The sequence below is a fragment of the Petaurus breviceps genome, unplaced genomic scaffold (assembly GCF_028583685.1).
Source record: "Petaurus breviceps papuanus isolate PSGF00001 unplaced genomic scaffold, PetGlider_PUasm1.0 207, whole genome shotgun sequence".
NCBI lineage: Eukaryota > Metazoa > Chordata > Mammalia > Diprotodontia > Petauridae > Petaurus > Petaurus breviceps.
This window is the reverse complement of record NW_027185850.1, coordinates 24,766,290-24,790,060: the sequence shown is the minus strand read 5'-3', so window position 1 is coordinate 24,790,060 and position 23,771 is coordinate 24,766,290. Positions and strand designations below refer to the sequence as shown.

At 46.9% G+C, this 23,771-nt stretch overlaps 1 protein-coding gene across 2 annotated transcripts in view; it reads right to left on the bottom strand.

Moving 5' to 3' along the window:
- Positions 1-23,771, bottom strand: part of LOC138164991 (epidermal growth factor receptor substrate 15-like) — a 127,606-nt gene that overhangs the window by 24,395 nt on the left and 79,440 nt on the right. For both annotated transcript variants that reach the window (XM_069093023.1, XM_069093024.1), the window contains one exon: positions 10,141-10,213. In XM_069093023.1, coding sequence (XP_068949124.1) covers positions 10,141-10,213 — 73 coding nt within the window. The remainder of the gene's footprint in view (positions 1-10,140; positions 10,214-23,771) is intronic.

Sequence of the window (23,771 nt, the reverse complement as noted above, 5' to 3'; positions counted from 1 at the left end):
AGGTCCTGGGGTGTGTGACCAGTTTGCCAGAGCATGTGGAGGCTTCAGAGAGGGCACCCAACTAATAGCTCTGGCAGCTGAGAAAACCCCAGCAATTGGGACAAAGCTCTTCCTTCCCTCTGGTAGCAGAGTTCTACTGTGGCAAAAAGCTTAAAAGTCAAGTAATTGAGTGGCAACATGAGCAAACAAAGGAAACAAAGCAAATACAGCAGTCTGACTCTGGATTCCTTTCTTGGGGACAAAAAGGATCAGGGCATGGAACAGGAGGAAGACAGTGAAGTTAGAACTCCCGCACCAGAAGCTTCCAAGAAAAAAATAAGTTGCTTACATGCCATAGAGGAGCTTAAGAAGGATTCTGAAAACCAAATAAGAAAAGTGGAGGAAAAATTGGAAAGAGAAATAAGATCAATGCAAGAAAATTACGAAATGAGAGTCAACAACCTGACTGAAGAAAATAGCACCTTAAACAATAGACTAACTCAAATGGCAAAAGAGGCTCAAAAAGGCAATGAGGAGAAGAATGCCTTAAAAAGCTGAATTTGCCAGATGGAAAAAGAATCTCAAAAGCTCACTGAAGAGAATCATTCCTTCAGAATTAGACTGGAGCAAATGGAAGGTAGTGACTTTATGAGAAACCAAGATACTATTAAACAGATCCAAACAAAGGAAAAAATAGAAGGCAATGTGAAATATCTCATTGGAAAAACCACTGACTTGGAAAATAGATCCAGGAGAGATAATTTAAAAATTATTGGACTACCTGAAACCATGATCAAAAAAAGAACCTAGAAATCATCCTTCAAGAAATTCTCAAGGAAAATTGCCCTGATGTTTTAGAACCAGAGGGCAAAAGAGAGCTTGAAAGAATCCACCAATCACCTCTTGAAAAAGATCCCCAAAAGAAAACTCCTAGGAATATTATAGCCAGGTTCTGGAATTCCCAGATCAAGGAGAAAATATTACAAGCAGCCAGGAAGAAACAATTTGAATATTGTGGAAACACAATCAGGATAACACAGGATCTGGCAGCTTCTACACTGAGGGATCGAAGGGCTTGGAATATGATATTCCGGAGGTCAAAGGAGCTGGGACTAAAACCAAGAATCACCTACCCAGCAAAACTGAGTATCATGTTTCAGAGGAAAATATGGTTATTCAATGGAATAGAAGACTTTCAAGCATTCTTGCTGAAAAAACCAAAGTTGAATAGAAAATGTGACATTCAGATACAAGAAGCAAGAGAAGCATGAGAAGGTAAACAGGGAAAAGAAATCATAAGGAACTTATCAAAGTTGAACTACTTACATTCATACATGGAAAAACGATATATAACTTATGAAACTTTTCTCAGTATGAGAATAGTTGAAGGGAACAGAAATGTATATATATATATATATGTATACATACATATATATGTCTGTATAGGAGGGTATATGGGTGTATGAATACATATGTGAGTGTGTGTATATATGTGTACAGGTATACATAGACAGAGGCCACAGGATCAGTTGAAGATGAAGGGATGATACTTAAAAGGTGAAATTAAGAGGTGAGAGGAATATAATGAGAGGAGATGGGGAGAGACAGAATGGGGTAAACTATCTCATATAGAAGAGGCAAGGGACAACTGTTACAATGGAGGAAGGCAAAAGGGAATGAGTCAACCTTATTATCAATTAATTTGGCTTAGGGAGAGAATGAATACATATCAAATAGAGTATCTCACTCTACAGGAGAGTAGGGGAGATGATGGAAGGAGGGCAGGCTTGGGGTGGGGGAAGTTGGAAGCACCCACTTTTGAAAAGGGCCAGGATCAAAGTAGAGAATAGAACAAGTAGGGGGTGGGATGGGATGGAGGAAAATATAGTCAGTCTTTCACAATATATCCACTATGGAAATGTTTTGCATAGCTACACATATACAACCTATATTAAATTGCTTATCTTCCCAGTAAGGGTGGGTGACGAGGGAGGTAGGGAAAGAATCTGGAAGTCAAAGGCTTAAAATCAAATGTTTAAAATATATATAATTATTATTATTATTTTACATGTAACTGGAAAATAAGATATATAGGCACTGGGGCATAGAGATCCATCCTGCCCTACTGGAAAGTCGGAGGGAGGATGGGGGAGGATATAGGAGAGAGAAGATTGGGGAAGGGGATATTCAGTGGGTTTGCTGTTTTGGGGTGGTTGGTAGGGAAAAATGGGGAGAAAACTTGTAACTCAAAATCTTGTGGAAATGAATGATGTAAACTAAAAAATAAAAAAATAAATTACAAAAAAAAAAAGAGAAGGCTCTCTGGGAAGAAGAATATACTGAGAAATATTAGAGAAGTAATAACAAAAGATATCCAAATCTATATGCATGTGCATGTATGTTAACATGTATACAGATATAGATATATACACTGACACAAATATACATACAAAAATACACACACACACGTTTTTCAAATGTCAGATGTGACTGTTCTGCCTTCATACAGATAAAAGAAAAGTTCCAATATGGTCAGCACTTCAAAGTAGAAGAATAATCAACAAAAACCTGGAAAAATCATCTAACCTTTTTATGAAATAAACAGGTGCGTGTGTTTTTCCACCCAAACTGAGAGGGCGCTTTTGTGTGGGTAGAAGGTAACTGGCTGAGCCCACACACTGGCCTGTGTTGATGGCAGCCTTCCCTCCCACACCCTTTGTCCATGGACTAAGTCCACAAGCCCAGATGGGCCCAGGACCAAAGAGGACATTTCTCCATAGACCCCTCCCCCTCTCACGATTGACCTCAGCCCACTCAGATGTGTCCCTCCTTGATCTAGCAGCTGCATCTGCAGTGAGAAGCATCTCAGTGACACACTGTCACAGGACTTCACGGGAACAAGTGGAAGGGAGGAAAAAAAACCTAGTTATCTAAGAAAGCTGAAAGTGAGTCTGATGACTAACCAGGGGTCACATGAAAGCTTAGGACAATTAGCACATCTTCTGTCCCTCTTCCTGAAAGTGGAAGAATCTTTTCCACCCCCCATCAAATATTAATTAACATGAATCCAAGTCCAGGGGATTTTCACCTACTGAACACAAGACCCGAAACTGGGAAGCCACAGAAAATCAAAATCTGTTGAGAAAAGTCAGTGTGCTAACATGTGCTAACAGGAAAGATTCAACTTTGTTCCAAAATGATTCAGGAGCCCAACACATGGCAAGGAAACTTCCAAACCAGTATCTACATCATGATATCCTCTAACTATTTTTAATCCTCCTTATTTTGGGACAGATTCTCTGATCCTGACGTGAAGCAAAGAGAGCAGATGCATGCATTTCATTCCCCAGATCTGTCTGTGTGTAGCAAGTTATCTTAGCAACCAGCCGCATGGACCATGGGTGGTAGCAGGCTCTTCCTGTAAAAGTAATGTGACCTCTTGGGAAACTGCTCCCCTGAGTCTGTTTCTAACCCTCAGGGCTGACAAATGTACCCCCCTCCCCCCAGAGGCTCAGAGGAGAGGGTCCAGGTAGGTCTCCGGCCTGTTCTGCTCCAATTCTTCCAGCTCAATCCCCTGCTTGGTCACCTGTGACATCAACCACAAAAGAATGAGAATGACTAGGATGAAAATAGCCAAGCTGCAGATTCTGCAGTGCCAAGATGCAAAAGGAGTCCGTAAAAATAGCCCCGTGAACCTGCTGGAGGGAGGGCAGAGTTCTTTCTGGTACTGGCAATCTTTAAAGGAAAATGCTGTTTGAGGGAAATCAGCCTCACATCCAGAAAAGGTAACAAAAAGATCACCACCTAATGCAGTCAATCGGGGGGCCACTGAGAATTCAGCAAATTTTGGAAAGTCATTCTGTGGGCCATTCCCAAAAGGAAGTTAGGCTACTGTTCTTAAGGTTCAACATGCATCCTTAACTGGAACAGCATGTACTAGTTTGAAAGGGATCACAAGAAGGGCCTGTCGGGGGTGTGGCTGGTGCATGAAAGCCTTGGGGCCCAAACTGGCTTCCTTTCACAAAGTCACAGCATGGCCCAAGCAGGGAGAAGGAGAAGCAAACCAACCCTCTCCTTTAGTCAGAAGACGGCATGGCCAGCAGAGCAGAGGAAGTGACCTGGTCTCCGGAGTGTCCCCCGGGCGCCCCTATTCATCACTCTTACCCCAAATAGATCACACAGCTGCTGGGGTCTCTGCCTTCCTGACACAACCCCACCCCTCTTCTCTGCTCCCACAGCTGCTGCCCTCGTTCAGGCCCTCATCACTCTGCATCTGGACTCTCCTGCCTCAGTGGTCTCCCTGCCAAAGTCTGTGCCCCTCAGGTCACCCTCCACTCAGCTTCCAAACTGATCTTCCCAAAGCACAGCTCTGACCTCGCCATCTGCCTACTTAGTAAAGGCCTCCAGGACCTACTCTGGACAGCTACCTGGCATTTACATGTGCCCTTCCCGTCCTGGCCCCCACCTCCCCACTTTGCAGTCTTTTTGGCCTCACTATGTAATACAGCTGACCTTCGATCCATCCCCCCATGCCTTTGCACTGGCTTACCTTCATGCCTGGAATGCTCTCTGTTCTCACCTCTGCCTTCTGGTTTCAGGGTTTCCTTCAGGACAACTCAAAGGCCTCCTCCTGCCAGGCCCTTGGAGGGCTAGTGCCCATCTTCCAGACACTGAGCATCATTTTTATATGCCCATAGCTACTTGTACACTGTCTCTTCCACTGAGGCCCAGAACCAAGTTTATGCCTTTTCTGTTGTTGTTATTCTCAACATATAGCACGAGCCTGGCACATATTAAGCATTAATTAGATGCCTGCTGACTCACTGACTTACCCACAGCTGCACAGCTGGATAAGGGAAGGAGTCAGGACTCAACCCAGAGTCTATTGAATCTCTTGACTCCATACCCACCATTCATTCTTTCCCTTCAACTAAACCAGTCTGTATAAAAGTGCCAGCGCACACACACCAGCACCCCTGAGCGCTCTCACCTCCCAAAAGAAGGCAGTGAGCACGGGGCCTTGCTTCAGCCAGGCACATGAACAGGGAGGCTCTACCTTGTGATGGCCGATTTAAGCCAATTTCCATTCTTCCTCTAGGAGAAAGCTGACTGATTTATATGTTTCAGTTTTTAAAACACTGCACAGAAATGCTTCCTGGCCTCTGCCCCCGAGGTGCGGCTGCTTGGATGTCCTAAGGGCACACCTGAATTCTGAGCACATGGGTGGAGGGCCCTGGCCTTTCAGGAGGGTGAAGCCTGTGGCCTCCTTGACTCAGAATCATGGTTTTTAAATGTAACATAACAGGATCACAAAGGAAGCCAATTATGCTAAAACACCATTATCAAACTATTGAACAAGTTCCCAGACCTCAGGAGTCCATGACTGGGCTAAGTGAGTGTGAGAAGAGGAGAACATGAGCCGGAGAGATGAAGGGCCTTGACCAGCGGCCTCTTTCAGGTCTCACAATAACCTGCCCACGGTGCCCTGGCCGTCCTGCTCTGCTGTCACTAACCCGAGCTTGCCTGGTGCTCCAAGTCCATGCACAGAAATACCACGGACACCAGCCCCCAGGCTTCCTCGCCTCTCTCAACAAGAACCCAGCCACTGCTCACGGGCTGCTTGCTCACTCGTCCACACGAGACAATGAGAGCTACACAAAGACAGTGTACTACACATGACTGCCACAAGACGAGTGTGGCCGGGGCAAGCACATAACACAACAGGTGGCAAGGGCTGGGAAAGCAGGCACAGCAGCCCAGAGAACTCAGAGTAGTGAGGCTTGGCGCCCAGCAGCCTTCTTAAGTGAAAGTCGCCCTAGAACAGGCAAGGCCGTCTCTCTGGAAGGACCCCTTGCCCAGGGGGCCGTGGCAGGACCAGCCTGCACGGCTCTCTCCAGCTGGATCATAAATGACAACGGCGACCCGTCAACCCACGGCTGCTATTCTGATGGAGCCCGCGTAGGCCGCCGGGGCGGGGGGGGTCAGATGGCACAGGGCTGGCCATGGTGGGAGATCCACCACAAGAAAGGGCTGGCCTCAGGATGTGGCTCATGAGCACTTCACACCCAGTCCCAAGCTGGGATCTCACCCAGGCCTTTCCAGCTTCTTGTTAGAGTTCTGGCAAAGCAAGGAATGCTGGGAGGGAGGACGACAAGTTTTAGGGAAGTGGGATGTGGGGGCGCAGTGAAGACAGAAGAGTGATCCAGCTGCTCAGGCAGCTGAAATCCAAGCCTCGGCAGGCTTCTGAGATACAGAGAGCCTCAAGAAACATCAGAGCCAGGGATCCACGAGCTCCTCTCACCTTCCTCCCATGGGCGTTGGCTTCTTCATTCCTTAGCAAGCTAAGCTGCACTCTGACTCTGCATTTCCGTCTCCTCCACCCCTGCACAGGGTCCCTTCAGCCCTATCCCCTGGTTTCCAAATCCCTCATTAGAATGTAGGCTCCTCAAGGGCAAGAAGAGTGTTTCTTTTTGCTTGTATTTGTATTTGCAGCACTTGACATAGAGCCTTGGTACACAGTAAATGCCTAATAATTGCTTGTTGACTTGATTTGTTAAGTGACTTGTATAAGGTCACACATAAAAGTCTACAATAGTTCTGGGGCCAATTCCCTTCTTAATCCAATGTCTATTGGTCCCACAATGAAGTCATGAGAAAGGATGATATCTCTAATGGGATAATAAAGAGAAAGAAGAAAACAGAGCTCAGGGGAGAACCCTGGGGAATGTCTACGAGAGGAACTACCAAAGACAAGGTCCAAAGGGAGAAGAAAAATCAGGGTAGAGTCAGAGAGGCCGAGGGAGGGGGTAGCATCAAGGCAGAGAGGGCAGAGCCGAGGACCATTTGCAGGACTTGGTCATTAGGTGGCACTACAGTGGGTAGAGTGCCAGGCTTGGAGTCAGAAGACCTGAGTTCAAGTCCGGCTTCACACTCTTACTAGTTGTGTGACCCTGGGCAAGTCACTTCATCTCCCTTTGCTTTAGTTTCCTCAGTTGTAAAATGGGGATAATCACAGCACTTACCTCCCAGGGTTGTTGTGGGGATCACTTGTCTGGTACACAACATGTGGGCTCTTATTATTATTAAAACGGTGATGACCTGGGCAGGGGGGGAGGCAGGACACAAAGGCCCAAGGAGAGCAAAGACCAGGGTGGGGGTGCATGTTCAGGATGTCTGGAGGGGGCTGCTGGGGGTCGGCAGGGTCTGTCTCCAACCCCCCTAAGGATCTTTTCAGACAGAGGCTCCCCTGGCATCCTCCTCCTCACTCTCAGCCCACTTTTTCCTATGCCCTCCTCCATTCTGTTCTGTAACAGCTGTTTGTTTCACATCAACCAGCCAGCCTTTTATCTTGGTCTGTGGGTCAGTTCCCTCCTGCCCTCACACACCCTGCTACGTGCCCTGGGCACACTGCCCTGGGCAGAGCAGGTCCTTCAGACATGCTTGTTCAATGGATGCTTCTCAGGCAAATGCAGAGAGATGGCCAGAAGCTGAGGAGTCATGGGTGTCTGTGGAAGGAGGCAGCCTGGAGTCAGGAAGGAAGGGAGGATAGGGAGGAAAGGAGGGGAAGAGGGGAGGAAGGGAAGCTGGGGAGGAGGGGAAGAGGGGAGAGGAGGAGAGGCTGGGGAGGAGGGAAAGAGGGGAGGAAGGGAAGCTGGGGAAGAGGGGAGGAGGGGAAGAAGGGAGGCTGGGGAGGAGGGGAAGACAGGAGGAAGGGAAGCTGGGGAAGAGGGAAGGAGGGGAAGAAGAGAGGCTGGGGAGGAGGGGAAGATGGGAGGAAGGGAAGCTGGGAAGGAGAGGAAGAGGGGAAGAAGAGAGGAAGGGAAGCTGGGGAGTAGGGGAAGAAGGGGGAGGAGGTGAGTAAGGCTCAAAAATGACCTGATGATGCACTGACTGATTCCTGAGACAGAAGGGAAGCAAGAGGCCTTCCCTAAAGGAAAAGGACCACCCATGCCCCTGCACTTCCTGAACCACATCACCTCCAGCTCTCTCTTCTCTGCCCCCGTCCCCCTCCATCTTATTCACATCACTGATGTTTAGTTTTTAAAATCAGAATTGACACAGGAGAGGCCCTTTGCCTGGCCCCACAGACAAAGGAAAGGAGGCAGATCATAAGGAGACTGAAGGGAAGCCCTTTTTCCCTCCATGCTACAGACATGTGACCCCAGTTGCATGAGCTCCAAGAATCTTAACTGAGGCCCTGCATTTCCCTCCCAGTGCAGTGTGTTCAAATTAATGTACACTGGGAGGAAGAGGTGGCTCCTGTCTCCTGGTGGGCACCTTCAGAGGGCACCCAGCACAGCAGGGAAGTCAGTGCACCCCAGGCCTCAGGAAGCTGGGGGCCAGCAAAGCATCCCCCGGGCCTCAGGAAGCTGGGGAGCCAGCTTGTCCAGCTCTGCGGCCACCACCCTCAAGGGAGCAGAGGGGGGGCTGCCTCCAGAGCCAGGAGTTGGAGCTTCTGTCCCGTTCAGAGCAAGGCGGCATGCAGGTGACGTGTGGCAGCCACTCCTCCATCCTCCCAAAGAGGACTGCCCGGACCCGTGTCAGTGTTGTGCTCTGTGTAATGAAAGGCCCTAAGCCAGGCCTCGGTTCGGCTCTTCTGATGGTGACTCCCTTCTTCTCCACTGTTACTGAGGAGCCAGGTACAAACTACTTCACGTAGCTCCCAATTTGGAATCTCAACTTCCTCAGTCAATCACATGGGAATAAGAAAGCTGAAGACCCACATACACAGAGGTGCTGGCCAAGCAGGTAAAAATGGAGCACTGTCTAGTTAAGGTTTAAAAATAAACACCTGCCACCTTTATGATGACAAGAAAACGAGCTCCCTGTCCCCACCCTCCGGCTTCTTTATGCCACCCTAGCAGGATCCTGGAGGACCTTATCTTTACTAAACAGTCACATCCCAAGCCACACGGAGAGGGGAAGAACAGGCTGGAAGGCTCGAACCACCTTTGGATGGGTTTTGTTGCAGTGTTTGTCTCAGTTTAGAAATGGACAGTACTGAGATCAGCAATTCCTCCCGTTTCAGAAAAGGGTTTCCTTGAGCTCCTTCCCTTCCTAAGGTCTTTTCTGCATGTTAGAAAATGACTTCACCCTCACATATGTCGGGGACTTTTCTCTATCTCTTCCCACAAAACACATCAGGGGTTTCTCCAAGCAGACAAAGATGCTGATGGGAACCTTCATTTCTAAATCATCTTTAGGTGCCAGTCAAAGCCGTCAATGACCTCTCCAGACAAACAGATGCCCCCTCCCCATAAGCCCATATCAACACACTCTGGCCACAGTCTCTGGGGGATGTCCTACATAAACACCCACACAGTGACTTGAAACAGTAAGAGCTCTCACTCATCCAAACTGTGAATCCCCTGGGGGAGCCAAGCTACAGAAAGGGCCAAAATGTATAGCATCTGAAAGGAAAGCAGAGTGTGAAGGGACAAACCACCAGAGATTGTTGCTGCCCATGCACTCTCAGCATGAGCCCATCCATCATCCCCTTTTGTAAGGAGGAACCCCAAGTAAGATGGGTGCCTATAACCCAACCAAATGGCACTATCCGATCTCCCCACAGTCCTGTCCAGAAGGAACAAATGTGGGTGCGCAAACACACACACACACACACACACATGTCTGTATAAGACGGAACTCCTCACATGCTACATGAGTGAAAAACCTCCCCTTTCTCAGGCATAAGAGAGATCTTCGTTGCAGGCATCCTGGCTGACTCAGCTGATTTTAAAAGGTTCCATGTAATTATTCTAGAGGGTCCTTTCCTCACATGATGGAGGCAGTTTGAAAAGCAGCATCCTTTGAAAATACTGCCTTGGGGGCAGGGCAGGGAAGGACAAGATGTCACTCCCATCAATTTCTCTTTGAAAAGAAGGAAGATGACTGCTCTGAGCCTCCTTCGATCTGTTAAATTGTATGCATGTGGCAACATTTGCACCACACACAGCCAAAAGCTCCCTGGAACGACCTACCTGCTGTCTCTGTATACACGACTATGGGGGCTAGACGGGGGGGCAGAAGGAGCAAAGCCTGACACACACTGGCCAACAGGAACACCACCTTTCAGACCAGAACACAGAGCCGTCTAGCCGCAGAGAAGCTGCTACGTTGTGTTGTGTTTTGCCAAGCCCTCCGCGGGCTCCCCGCACTCACCCGGACCTCACTGCTCCTCTGTCTGATGTGTTCTTCCTTCTCCTTGAGATCTTGCTCCGCGCTGTTCTTTTCCCTAGAAGACCAGCAGACAATGCAAGAGAATCTGAGAACATCAGCTACAGCCGGGATGGTCATCCACCCTCCGAATCCAGAATCGCCTTTCAAATACATGGTTGGTGACACATTAAATTTCAAGAGAAAGGGCAGATTTTTCTACCCTCCTCTATTAATGAAGTGGAAATCTACATAAACCAGGTTTTATAAAGTAGTGGGCTCTCTAAAATGTGGTTAAATGGAAAGAGAAGAGATTAAAAAAAGGGAAGGAGAAAAAAGATAATCAATGAAATACTCAGGCTTGGGTGATCTCACTGTTGCTATGGAACTCTTGTCTAATGAGAAATGCTGAGGAAGAAGAGGGCGGGGCTGCACCAGCTCAGGCACTTAACCCTGAGAATCCCAAGGAAGGAGGCTGATGCCCAGCAGCTGGGGAAGAGCACTGGCTCGTGTTCCTGCTCCTTTAAAAGAGGCTTGTTTGCATCTGCTAATTTTAGACCCAGATTCCAAGAGCTGTCTGATCATTCTATCAGGAATGATTGCACTAAGCTGTTATCAAGAGGAAAAGGGAACTGAAGAATATGGGTTTTCATTGATGAAAAAAAAAACCCACAGCAAACTATTAGTTGGCATCAAACCGAAAAAATCATCATCTCGCCTGCAGCAGACTTGTACCTCTTGGTACCTCTGCTCCCTTTTGGATGCACAGGCCACCCACTGATTCGGAAAGCCCTGCTCACTAACCCATCCCCAGTGCAGAGACAGGTTTTAAATGAACCCCCTCAAACACAATGCCAGATTCAGTAACGCAAAGTCAGCCCCAGCCAGTTTAAAGGCTTAGCTTCTGTCCTTCCATCCTGAGGAAAATGACCAGATCCCGCCTTTCCAGACAACCAACTTCGGATGGCTTTCACACCACCTCCAGACTGCCCAACCAAAAGAAGTGAAAACCCCCGGAGCTAAGGGTACAGTGACTAGCAGGCACTTGGTATCGCTCTGGGTCAGGACAGACTTTAAACAATGCTGGTGATGAGGGCTGTAGGTTTCCCCTCAAATTGACTAACAGCTCCATTTAATAACTGTCTGTCCCCTGTTAACTCTTCTTGTGTTACTGAACACATTATGGACTCAAATCTGAAAACAGACCCAATCATACTACCCCAAACTGCAGTGATTCAAAGCAATGAAAGTGTTAAGAGACCATTACATGGCTAACCCATTTCCATTATTTTCTGCCCTTGAATTTTACTCTGAAATAAGAAGTAACCCACGATTCTGAGCATCTACAGCCAATGTACACAAGACCACTAAAGCCCAGCCTCTGAACAAAGCTTTCTGCCTAGCATTCTCTGCTCAGAGATGGCCGAGGTTCCCCGCTAACCGCTTCATCAGCAGGAGGATGATGCCATGGTGATTTTAAACATCCCTGGCTATTTGTTTCACTCCTGCGGCAGCTTCGCCCTTCTCTCAATCTATTTATTGTGCACAAACCACCCAGGGGCTTTCTCCCACCCCCACCAACACTGCACTAAGAAGATAGGAAAATCTCTAAATAGGTAAATTCCCACAAATTCTAGGGGTCACTCTAGGAAATCACCTCATTCCTGGTTTGAAAAGATGAGCATTTTCAGTCCTGCTGCAGCACATCCAGAACAGTCACATAGAAACCCTTCCCTCCCCCACCAAAACCCTAAGAGGCATCCCCCCCATGATTCCTGCTGGCAGGTGAGGATGAAGGAGGGAAACATGGCAAGGCAGGCATCACAGATCACTGTCACATCGTTCCTGAAGGGGAGGTGAAGAGCCAAGAGACAAGCCCCCGCGGAGAGGTGCACCCCCAAGACCCCGTTGCAAGACTGGCTGTGAAGAGCTGAGGCTGCCGGTCTGGTCTGCCCAGAACAAAGACCAGGCCAAGGGAAATCAGGGAGGTCACAGGAAGGAGATTCAATCAAAGGATGTGTTTACACATAGGGGGAGGGCAGTGGACTCCACCCAGAGGTACAAGGTGACCTAATTTAAAGGCATCCAACTGGTCCTTTTTTGAAGGCTTTATTATGAACCAAAGGCCACTGAGACCCTCAGTGCTTTCCCCCTCCCCCACCTCCCTGCACTCAAGGTACCTTTTCCCAATAAGCCCAGGAGAATGGAAGCTCCTTGAGGAGAGGAACCCCTTCGTTCTTTCAGTCTGTCTCTCCAACAGCCCAGCACCACATGCCCGGCACACAGGCAGTGATTAATACATGATTACTGAACTGAATGAATGCTTAATTCTTATACCCAAGAACTAAACAAAATGTTTATGACACAAAATCACCAAGTGAACTCTAAGCATCTCTTTATGTTTGATGACAGAATGTCGGTGCTCAAGGGCCCTCAGGACCACACACATGGTGTGAGACAGAAGAGGTCCTAGACCATTGAGTGATAGGAAAACTAAGGCCCTGAGATAACTGTATTCAATGAGATTTTGTACGTGGGGAGGCTGGCAAACCTCTGGGGCCTCTTGGGTCCCGGGCTCATTTACTTTTCCACTCTGCTGCTCTTTGTCTCCAAGCAGATGAGGAAACTGAGGTCTAGACAAGGTCAGCACGCTTGCTCACGTCCAGTCAGGTCACCAGAAATGGTTTCCTACCGTGCACAGATCTAGTCTACACCATGACAGAGAAGACATTTGAGGGTTAAGCAAAGGACCGGTCCAATCCCAGCAGCCCCCAGCTTTTAGCTCCCCCCTATGTTTCCAGGCTCAAATTCTACAAAGGCCATCACTCACCAACCAACCTGCTACATTCTCTATGTCTCCCACTTCCCCACCTCGGTGCCTTAGTGTACACCATTCCATCTGCCTGGAAGACCAGCCACCTCCGCTGCCTGAGGCCCCTTCCTCCTCCTCTCCTGGGCCATCCTGCCCAACTCTGCATGTTGTTTCTGCTTGTGCCTTCCAGGCATTATTCTGTATTCTAGGCATGTGGGTATCTGTGTCACATACTTCTACCAGACCAAATTCTACGGGGGCAAGGACATGTCTCCACTCTGTGTCTCCTCCAGAGCCTGACGTGGTGTTCTAGACACTGGAACGGCTTAATGAATGCTTCCTGGCTGGGTGATATGAATTTCTCTTACAAGTTATGGCAATACTGTAAGATATCTGAACTTAAGGAGTCATTATTAAAAATAACATTTCAGCACATCCTACCATTGAGGTCCTTCTCAATTTATGCACGAGATAAGATTCCTACAAACCTTACCCTAGAAATCAAGTTCTAAGATGAAAACATTTTCCCACTGACTTCCTCTCTAATTTCTGATTGTTCTGCAAATAGCAATGACCCTCTAGGTGCCCAGCAGATTCTCCCCTGGAGCTTCCCTCCTCTCTGCCCCCTTCCCAGAGTTAATGGTACACAAAAAGTCCAATTTACAGGTACAAATGATGCTCACCATCGCAAGGGAGGCTGAATAGGCTAAAAAAGCAGATAATCCCTTTGTCATTTACAGTAAAGTCAGTCATCCTCTTTGTAAACAGTTACCTGCTTTGTAAGTCAGTCTTTTATCTATCAACTCTTCTGAAAGGCAGAGCTGGAACAAAACCAGGATATGGCATCAATTCATTTGGGGCCAAGAAGGAAGAAGTCTCCTATGGTGAAACTTATCTTCTACATAATATGAAATTGCCCCAAACAGGATTTTCTGAATCATGATTTTAAAAAGGATTCTTTTTGTAAGACACTGGTGCCACTGCCACGGCCTCCAGGCCATATCATCAGAGATCCCCAATTCTAATTCACCTTGACCATCCTGGGAGCTTTCAGTCTAGCAATGAGACCCTAGAGAAGTCATCATCCAGTGTGGAGAATTATATCTCCAAGGCAGGAGGGAAAGCCCAGTATGGTGAAAAGAACACTAGGTTGCAGCAATGTGAGTAGATCTACTGTGTGCCAAGGCCCTGTGCATCAAAGATACACACCCCAAATCAGCCCTGCCACCAGGGAACTTACATGGCAGGGGGAGGAGGGAGGGGTACAATCGATACTCTGATTAATAAAAGGGAGGCAAACTAATGAGCCAACTACTGTGACAGTCCAGGTAGGGGGAGATGAATTCAAGGAAAAGCATTTGCTAAGGACTAAGGTCAGGGGCGGGGTTAAGAGCTGGGGGAGTCAGCCTCTGCTCTCAAGGAGCTCACACTCCTTCAGCTGGCAAGGCCCAGGGTCCTTAGGGTGCACCAGCAGGGAAGAAGACAGTGTCCAGAGGTCTGGGGGGCAAGGCCTGAAAGTCTTCCATCACACCAAAAGGCTTGTAGTAGACAGATAGACAGACAGCATGTGCATTTATTAAGGGCTTACTATGTGCCAGGTACCACACTAAGCCTAACTCAACACTTATTTCTGCAAATAAAAGCATGCTGGTTCCTGCCCTCAAAGAACTTACATTCTAGTGGGGGAAGACAATAGTCACCAAAAAAATTAGGGTAAGGGCTGACCATACTCACCAGGGAAGTCTGCTGGTAAGGAGGTAGAGAGGAAGTCCAGTAGGGTTAAGAGAGCTGGCGATTTCCCAACACAACCAAGTGGCATGAAGGGAACCAGGAGAGATGAAGGAAAGGGAAAGGATATGGACTCCTGAGCTGGTCATTCTTCTTGAGAGAGAAGTCAAGGCAGAGCAGAGGAGGAAGGTGGGATCTTCACTACCTCCAGCTGCCAATCCCATGGGAGTTTGGGCGGCCAAGCTGAGAGTCGTCTTCGAGAGAGGTGCAAAGTAGAGTAATAAGAGTGTGAACTAGAGAAGAGACCACAGAGGGGTTAGAAAGTGACTGACGTGAAGTGAAAACAGAATAAGCAAGACTTGGGATTATTTGGTTTAGGGTTGAAGAAAAGGGAAGAGTGAATTCAAGATTATAAAACTGGATGAAGAGAAGGATTTAAGAAAAGGTATTTGGGAAAAGGGTAGGCTTATGGGGGAGATGATGAGTTCTGCTTTGGAAATGATGAATATGGGACACTGAAAAGGGAAGTCTAGCCAGAGAGTGATGCAAGACAATTTGAGGAGACATTAAAGCTACATATAGACATTTGGGAGTCATCTACATGGAGATCATCGAACCCCTGGGAACAAAGAGTATGACAGAGAAGTGTAAAGAAAGAACTGTGAGGGACACCCACACTTAGGGACGGAAAATGGGTAACCTGGCAAAAAAGTGTGAAAAGACCTAGTCGGGTAGAAAGAGACACAGAAGACAGTCCTGTTGTGGAAAGTAAGGGAAGAGAAAATTGCAGAGGAGGAGGGATGGCCAACAGTGCCCAGTGAGGTACAGAGGTCAGAGAGGATGAACACAAAGGAGAGGTCATTAGACCCAGCAACAAAGATTACTGATAATCATGGGGAGCAGTTTCACTCGAGCAATAAAATCAGAACCCCAAATTCTGAAGTCAGAAAGGGCGTGGGGGAAGTTTGTTGTTGTTTTAGCTAATAATGTCATCTCCCCACGACTTGCCAAAATACTAAACACAAAAAGAAAGCAGAGAGGCACATGACACATGTTCTCTGGTTCCTTTTACATGTTAGTGTAAAAGTGTACATTTCCCTCTGGTTATGTACATGAAATCTCCAAGAAGAGTGATATTGGGGGCATCAAGGGTTCAGCCAAGAACACCCTATAAATATGAGCATGGCAAGATGGGATAGGTTTCTAATGTTATCCAACATGCCATAGGCAAACAGGTTAAAGGCAAGATTCTAGCCAGGAGAATTAAAGTGCATACTGAGCATACTAAACACTCAACGAGCAGAGATACCATCTATATCTAGGTTAGGTTCAAGTGGAAGGTTAGCCTGCACTGCCCAGGTAAAGCACACTCTGAGGACCCTGTGTGGCGGCAATCACTCTGGCATCCCCAGGATGGCTGCTAGCACAGGCTCTTAGATCTGCTTTACTAATAAAGATTTTCAAGATGTCAACAATCCTTTTTAATTACATTCACTAGTTCAGGGGAAAAGTCAGCACCCTGAACATCAGAGAAAATCCAAATAAGGAAAATAGAGAAAAATACAAGCAGAGAAATAAAGACCTAGACAGGGCTTCTGTGAGAAATTAGCACAGACCAACAGATAGATCCAACTGTCTAACCAAGGCAAGTGGGAAAGCCTTCCTCCAAGAAAATTTCCCCTAAGCAAGCTTCCCTTAATGGGCTCCACAAGAGGCCTATTAATGGGCAGGGGAGATCTCCTATCTCATTAACATTACAATCAATGGCAAGGAGCCTGAGCTTGGGGGTCAACATCCTATGAATGCAAGACATAAATGTACCGTAAAAATCAAGAATGAAGATTTTTGGATGGGGGGGAGGGAAGTGTGAGAGGATGGAGACTGGGAGTAGGACGAAAAGGAGGGGAGCTCTAGAACCATCATGTCAGGAGACAGCTGAGTCAATGAAACCTGGAACAGCCAAATGAGAAGGCAGGGCTTGTCGTCAGAAAGACACAAGTCTAAATACGCCGCCTCTGATACTTAACAGGGGATGCCCAATGAGCTAGCCACTCCAAGACTCAGTTTCTTCATCTGCACAACGAGGATTACAAAAGCCTTTAGTAACAATGCCTTGTGAGGCCCAGGCCCATGAGAACAGGGCTTGGCAAAACTTAAAAGCATCAGGGTAAACATCAGCTACTTCTATCTTTCTCACCTTTTTCCACCAGTGTCTGAGAAAAATGGTCCTGTAACAAGCTGCCACTTTATTATTCTTATACATTAAACGCTCTAAACATGTAACAACTCTTTCCTACAGTTGAATCTGTGTTAGGATGGCAGCTAGGTGGTGCCATGCATCAACCACGCACTTAAGAGTCAGGAAGACTGCTCTTCATGAGTTCAAATCCAGCCTCAGACACTTACAAGCTGGTTGACCCTGGGTATGTCACTTTACCCTGTTTGCTTCAGTTTCCTCATCTGTCAAATAAGTTGGAGAGGAAAGTGCAAACCACTTCACTATCTTTGCCAAGAAGACCCCAACTGGGGTCAAGAAGAATCAGATACAACTGAAACAACTCAACAACACCCATTAGGATGGCAGCTCATCCTCTGTAGTCTCACAGTGTGAGCCTAGCAGCAGACAAGACTGGGGGGGAGAAGAGGACACGTATTTTATCCAGCTGCCACAGCATTTTGATCTCTCATGCACGGACTCCATTCTGGTCACTTGTTCTGTGTTGTCTGGTATTATAAATATTGAGACAGCATCTTTGAAAAACTTCCTCTTAAGTTTTCATGGATCAACATTATATCTAGGAAGCTGAGGACAACTGGAGGTATGAATGGTCCGGTTCCACAACAGTGTATTCAGTTCCTACCATTTCCTTTCATCATCTACACTGATCACTAAATCCAGAGTCCTTAGGGATAATCCTCTTGTGATTTCTGGCAACAATGACCATGTTCTGAATTGCCACCCTACTCCCACCTACAAATGTACAGGGCCCATCCATTTGTCCAATGCTTCTTTTTAGCTGCGTTCATGCAGACGTCACTCACAAAGGGTTTTTTGATTCCATTCTTGAACTCCGGGCATTTCATTGGCTCCATCCAGAGGTAATTCCATCATAGCTGACAGATTTAGTGCTGAGCACAGTACCCAGCACATAGTAGGTATCTGATCAAAAAATGCCTGATCAATTGATCTAAAGGTGTGTACCTGTTATCAGTCTTTACTCTTCCTTAGTAAATATGTCATCTGCTTACTCCAAAGGTGTTTCTGCAGGTTTTTGATGTGCTCATCACGTGCCCTAAACTAAAGGACATCTGTGAATCGTCTTCCTTCTATTCGGCGAGGAAGTGTTGATTTTTGTATAGCTGCCTTGGGGTAACTGAAGCTGGGTTTTTCTGTTACAATCTATTTTAGAGTTTCCAAAAGTAGACCATAACAGAAAAATTCATACAATATTAATGAAGGGTATTACACATGTGACTTGCTTTAAACCTATTCTTCCCATTCAGCTTTGATTATAAGGTTCCAATAAGTCTTTCAACATATTCGGCTACAGCTTTATAACAATTAATAATGATTATGATTATTGTTGTTGCTGGAGGATGTACAGATCTTGCTATGTCTGTAGGCAGCAGACGAGGGAAAAGGAACAAATAAGGTAAGTAGAGTCAGAAGAGAACTGGACTCTGGAGTCAGAGAACCGGGTTCAAATACCACGTTTTGTGGTTTGGCCCTTTCTGGCTCCAGCTCCATGACCCTCTAATCCCACAATAAAGAAAGTAAAAGGAGGGAATGGGATCAAGGTCCCAAGCAGAGAGGGTCAATCTGGACAAGAAAAGTCAATTCTTCTGTGAGGGAGGGAGAAGTGGTAAGCCTCGATCTTCTTAGTAAAGTAGGAGGTGAGCTCAGTCTGAGGGACAGGGGGACTGAAGCTCTCCTGTAAACTAAAGCTATGTATATGGCTGAGAACCTGAGAGCATCTGAGCTGAAAGGGTCCTTCAAATCAGAACAGCTGGTCTGATCCCCTCCTACTGCAGAGGAGACAGAGAAGTTCTCCCCACGCCCACTCCTCTCTGCCTCCTGGCTTCCCACTAGCCTCAGCGAGGTCTCTGCTGTCCTCCTTAACCTTAGTGATGATTTCCAATTATCCTGTCAATATCGAACTTAGACCTGCCAGTTTGCATGTGAGCTCCTGGAGCGCAGGGCTCGTGTTTGGCCTTTGTGTCCCCAGCACTTAGCAGAGGGTCTGGCATAGAGCAGGTGCTTAATAAATGTTTGCTGATTTGACTTGCAGAAGCCCACACAGTAAGTCAGTGACAGAAACTGGTCTCAGAACCCCAGTGTTCTGACCCTCAATTCAGGGCCCTTTTCCCCAATACACTCATCCTCTTGCTCAGAGAAATTCCAGGGAACTTGTTTGTCACCAAAGCAGTAGCAGAGTGACTGTTAGAATCATGGTTATGAAACATGCTGGCTTCTTCTCAGAAGGCCCACGTGTCCAGAGCCTGGGAACTGTGCACATTGGCGGGGTTTAAATGTCTTTCTTTGCTACACGGAAGGCTTCAATTGTGAGTGGGAGGATTCGGGAGAAATGACAGTGGGGGAAAGGCAGCAAGAGAATTACTGCTAGTCTCAAACCAAATGTAATTTTTTGGTTTCCTTGTCTTTTTTTTCTCCCAAGAAACTCAAGATATTTATAAATGCTTCATTTGTCAAGTTCTTAGAGGCTACTGTCTTCCCACAGGCAATGAATAAATTTTGATAACTTGACAATCTAAAGAATCAACCAGTTGGGCTCCTCCAAACTTAATGACTATAGCAAAACTGAGACCCATCTGAGATGCCAAAGGGCTCAGTCTATGAAGAGATGCCAGTAAGGAAAAGAAACTGCAACGGGATTCACCTCCCAACCAGCCTCAGATGTTAACTCCTACCTTCAGACACTGTGCCGAGAATGGCTGAGCAACAGTCCACTTAAGGCTAAGGTTTTGTTTCTGAACAGATTACTTTGGGTTCCTCTAGGGGAGGCATTGACCTGCACTGGTAGGGGAAGTTTCTTCCTGAGAGCTCCCTATACAAATGAAGTCACAAGAACAAGTTGTTTGGTTTTTAAATTCCTACTGTGTTTTTGTAACTATGAAGTACCAATGATCTCCTCCTGGTACTGGAACCCCTGTTATTCCCAATGACCCAGTGAATTTAACCCACAGCCCAGGAACTCCCCATCCTTGGATTCAAGTCAAATGTTCATCCAATGAAGCTGAGAAAACCACAGCCTGTTCTTTATCCTACTGTCTTTACCACCACCTTTAACCCTCTCTTTTCATAAGAAAAAAAGGGTAACTTGCCCAGAATTCCAGAGCTGGCTCTGGCCCCCTTCTGCTGTGGAGGAGTACAATGGTGTGGCATGACCTCTCAGGACTCTGTTGGGGCCCGACCTCTAACAAGATCTGCCTTGGAAAATCCTTAGGCACCAACCAGCCCCATGAGAGACAATTTGCTCCCTGAGGACCAGTCTGTCTCTGGCCCTGGCTACCAGCCAACTCTGAGTCATGGAAGGAAATGGTATATGTCAGGATCCACCCTGATAGAGGCAGAGACCCCTGAAATGTTCATATTGGTAAAGAAACTACTCTCATTGACCACCCCTTAAGTCCTTTGGACTAACATAAGCTACCTGACTAATGCAAAAGGATCATTAAGGGACAATTCCCCACCACACCCCCCAGCCCCCATTATGTCCATACAAAAATAAACCCTTCCAATTGAGTTTAAAGTTCATCAGAGGTCACCAGGTGCTGGGGGCAGATGGCTCCATGAGCTTGGGGACTTCAGAGCCTGCTGATGAGGGCACTAGGGGGTCCTGGATGGTCCAGTTTCCTATGCCACATGATGAAGGTCACTGAATGCGCATGCCACATTCATTTAAAATGACCAAACTGATTAACAAAGTATTATTTTAAACACATCAACCAAGGAGACAAGGGACTAAGGTGCCAAACACCAAGCACTGAGGATGACGTGGCAATAAGCAGTGCAGAGTCAACCTGGTGCCTTAGCAGAATGCACATGACCACCACAGAGGAGGGGGTTTCATCCTTCATGTTCTTAAGGACGAACGGAGAGAGGAAGAAGCAATGAGCCACCCTCTGGGACTCTTCCTTCATCTCAGTCATCACACACAAATGGACACACGGACACACAGAGACACCATCTGAGAGATCCCAGCACCAGGGACAGAGACAGTACTTAATACTGAGTGGACTGGACCGAATTTCTGATCTCAAAGGCATCCTCTTCTTATACTATCTGCTCCTTCCCTGGACTTCTCTGGCTATCAAAGGACCAAGACCTTCCCAGCTACGTACGTAGACTCAAAACCTCAGTCATGGCTGCAGGCCTAGAGTTCAGGACCTGGGTCTGGGAGACCTGGTAGAACTCATACCCTTCCTTGAATGCTTGTTACTATGGAATCATAGGTAGCTCATTTGATCTTGGTAAGTCTCCATTTCCTTCATGAAATTAATCCATAAGCACTGTGCTAAGAACTGGGGAAACAAAGGCAAAAAGAAACCATGCCTGCCCTCAAGGGGTTTCCCATCTATGAGAGAAGCCTTCAAAATCAACATGAGGCAGGCCAGGGAGGGATGGGGTATGGGTACTAGCAGGGGGTGGGAACAGGAGAGAAAACAAGGAGAATGCCCATAGGCCTGACCTCCCATAGTTGTATGAGGCTCAAATAAGATTCCACAAAGGAGCATTCAAGGGCTGGGCAGGGCCACAGTGCACAGAGACCTGATTCCAAATGCAGCTTCGGCTACTTACTGGCTAGGTGACCCTGGGCAAATCATTTACCTCTGCCTGCCTGTTTCCTCGACAATAAAATGGGGATCGTAACAGCAGCAGTTTCCAAGGGTTCTTGGGAGAATGAAATGAGAGGACATCTGCACAGAACTTTGCAAACCTCAGAGTGTTGTATAAAACTATTACATGTCAATTATAAGAATAATTATTCTTAAATTTCTTCATTGACAAAATGGAGTCTACTTCTTCAAACCCCAGTGATGATTAACTCTAAAGTTTTATAATTCTTTTTTTTCGAGGGGAGGGGGGGAACCACATACAGAAAAGAGAGATCTTTCTTACAGTACCCTATTTCTATCAAAAATGTGAAAGATTCATAGAATTTTAGAGCTGGAAGGACCTCAGGAGCCACAGACCAATCCATTCCCAAAAAGGGATTCCCACTACAACATCTAGGTCAAGTGGTTGTTAAGCAGCCCTGCCTAAAGGACTCCATGGAAGAATGGGAGGATTAGAGCTTAGGGCAGAAGGGATGGGAGAGAGGAGGACACAGGTGCAGAAGCATAAAGGGGTTTACCCAAGCTGACACAGACACCAACAGAGCTAGTGACCCAAGAAATAAAAGAAATTGACTCAAATCGTAGGACGGAGAGTCATTCCCTAACAGACAAATGTTGCTGAAGTATATAAACAGGTAGTCACTAAGCTATCCACAACCATCTGAAGGGAAAAAACCCCCAAACCAAATCATTGATAAATAAAGACATGCACATTAGAGCAGCTTGGAGGTTCCACCTCAGTAAAGATGACTGAAGAGGAGAATGACAAATGCTGGAGGGGCTGTGGGATGACAGGCACGCTGAAACACTGCTGGTCCACCACTCTGGGAGTAATCTGGAATGGTACCTAACAAGTTCCCAAACTGGGTGTCCCCTCTGACACCTGTGACACTAGGCCTGTCCCCCAGAGAGATCCAAGAAAGAAGGCAAAGATCCACCGTGCCCAAAGGTTTACAGCAGGTCTTCTGCAGTAGTGAAACTGCAAGACTGAAAGCCCAAGGGGGCATCCACCTGAGGGAGAGGAGCTAAACAAACTGCTGGACAAAGGAACTGAATGGCAAATGTTCCAGGGGAAACCAGGAAGACCTATGTAAATGGAGGCAAAGTGAGCAGAACCACGGATATAATGACATTAGATAGGGAAGCCACTCTGAAAGACCTGAGAACTTTGATCAGAGCGATGATAAAGCACTTGGCCAGAGGCCTGAGGATGAAACGTGACACACTCTTGCAGAGATGAAGGATTTAAAATGCAGAACGAGACAGACATCCATTTTCAAGAATGGCCAACATGGGAATTGGTTTTGTTGGACAATGCACATCTGTTACAAAGGTTCTGGTCTTTTAAAAAAAGTGCTCAATTGGGGAGACAGTGGAAAGCAGAGATAACTGCTTGTAGATAATTAATTAGTTAATTTTTCTGGGGAAAAAAAAGAACAGGAAAGCACCCATTAGTTCAGCCTCAACCTGAAGCATGAACTTCCTTCTCCAGCCCTTCCCACAGGCCATCCCATAACCTCTGCCTGAAGAAATCCAGCAACAGAGAACTCCCCTCCTCCCCACACAGAGGACCTCGCCTTCCTCACAGTGACATGACACTCTGTCTCTCTGCATCTTGCCCCTAAGAATGCTGAGTCTGCCCCATCTTGGCCTTGGTGTGGGATGTCCTAAGTTTCAGTCCCAGCTCTGACATTTAGTAGCTGGGGGTCATGTTCCTTCTGGGAATTTCATTTTCGTCATCTGTAAAATGGAAATAACCTGTGGCCTCTCCACTTCACTGGGCAGTTGTGAGGAAACTGTCCTTTAAAGCCCAAAGCTTCCTACTGGTAAGACTGCTGCCCTTTGGGCCCAAGCAGAGGTGAGTCTGGTCCTTCCCCTGGGAAGCAAACAAAACAAATGCATTTAGCAGCTATTAAACACTGACAGCTAGAGTGGGGAGGATGCTTGGTTTATAAAAGTAAAGGTCTTAGAATCTGCAGTCCTGTCATGGGGATCAGAGTGTACACATGCAGCTAAAAATATACCCCAGTAAATGAGACAAGAACAGGAGGCTTGTGCAGAAGGCCAGAGGGTGGGGGAGATGAGGAGGGGGCTACAGACCAGTGGAGCCCTGGGGAAGCTGCCTCCTGGAGAAGGGCCCATGGGCTATGATTCTAAGGACAGGAAGGAGGACTGCAGTTTAAATTCGATGGAAGTACCTGATCTGACTGACACACTAGGCTGTGAGCACAGCACAGGC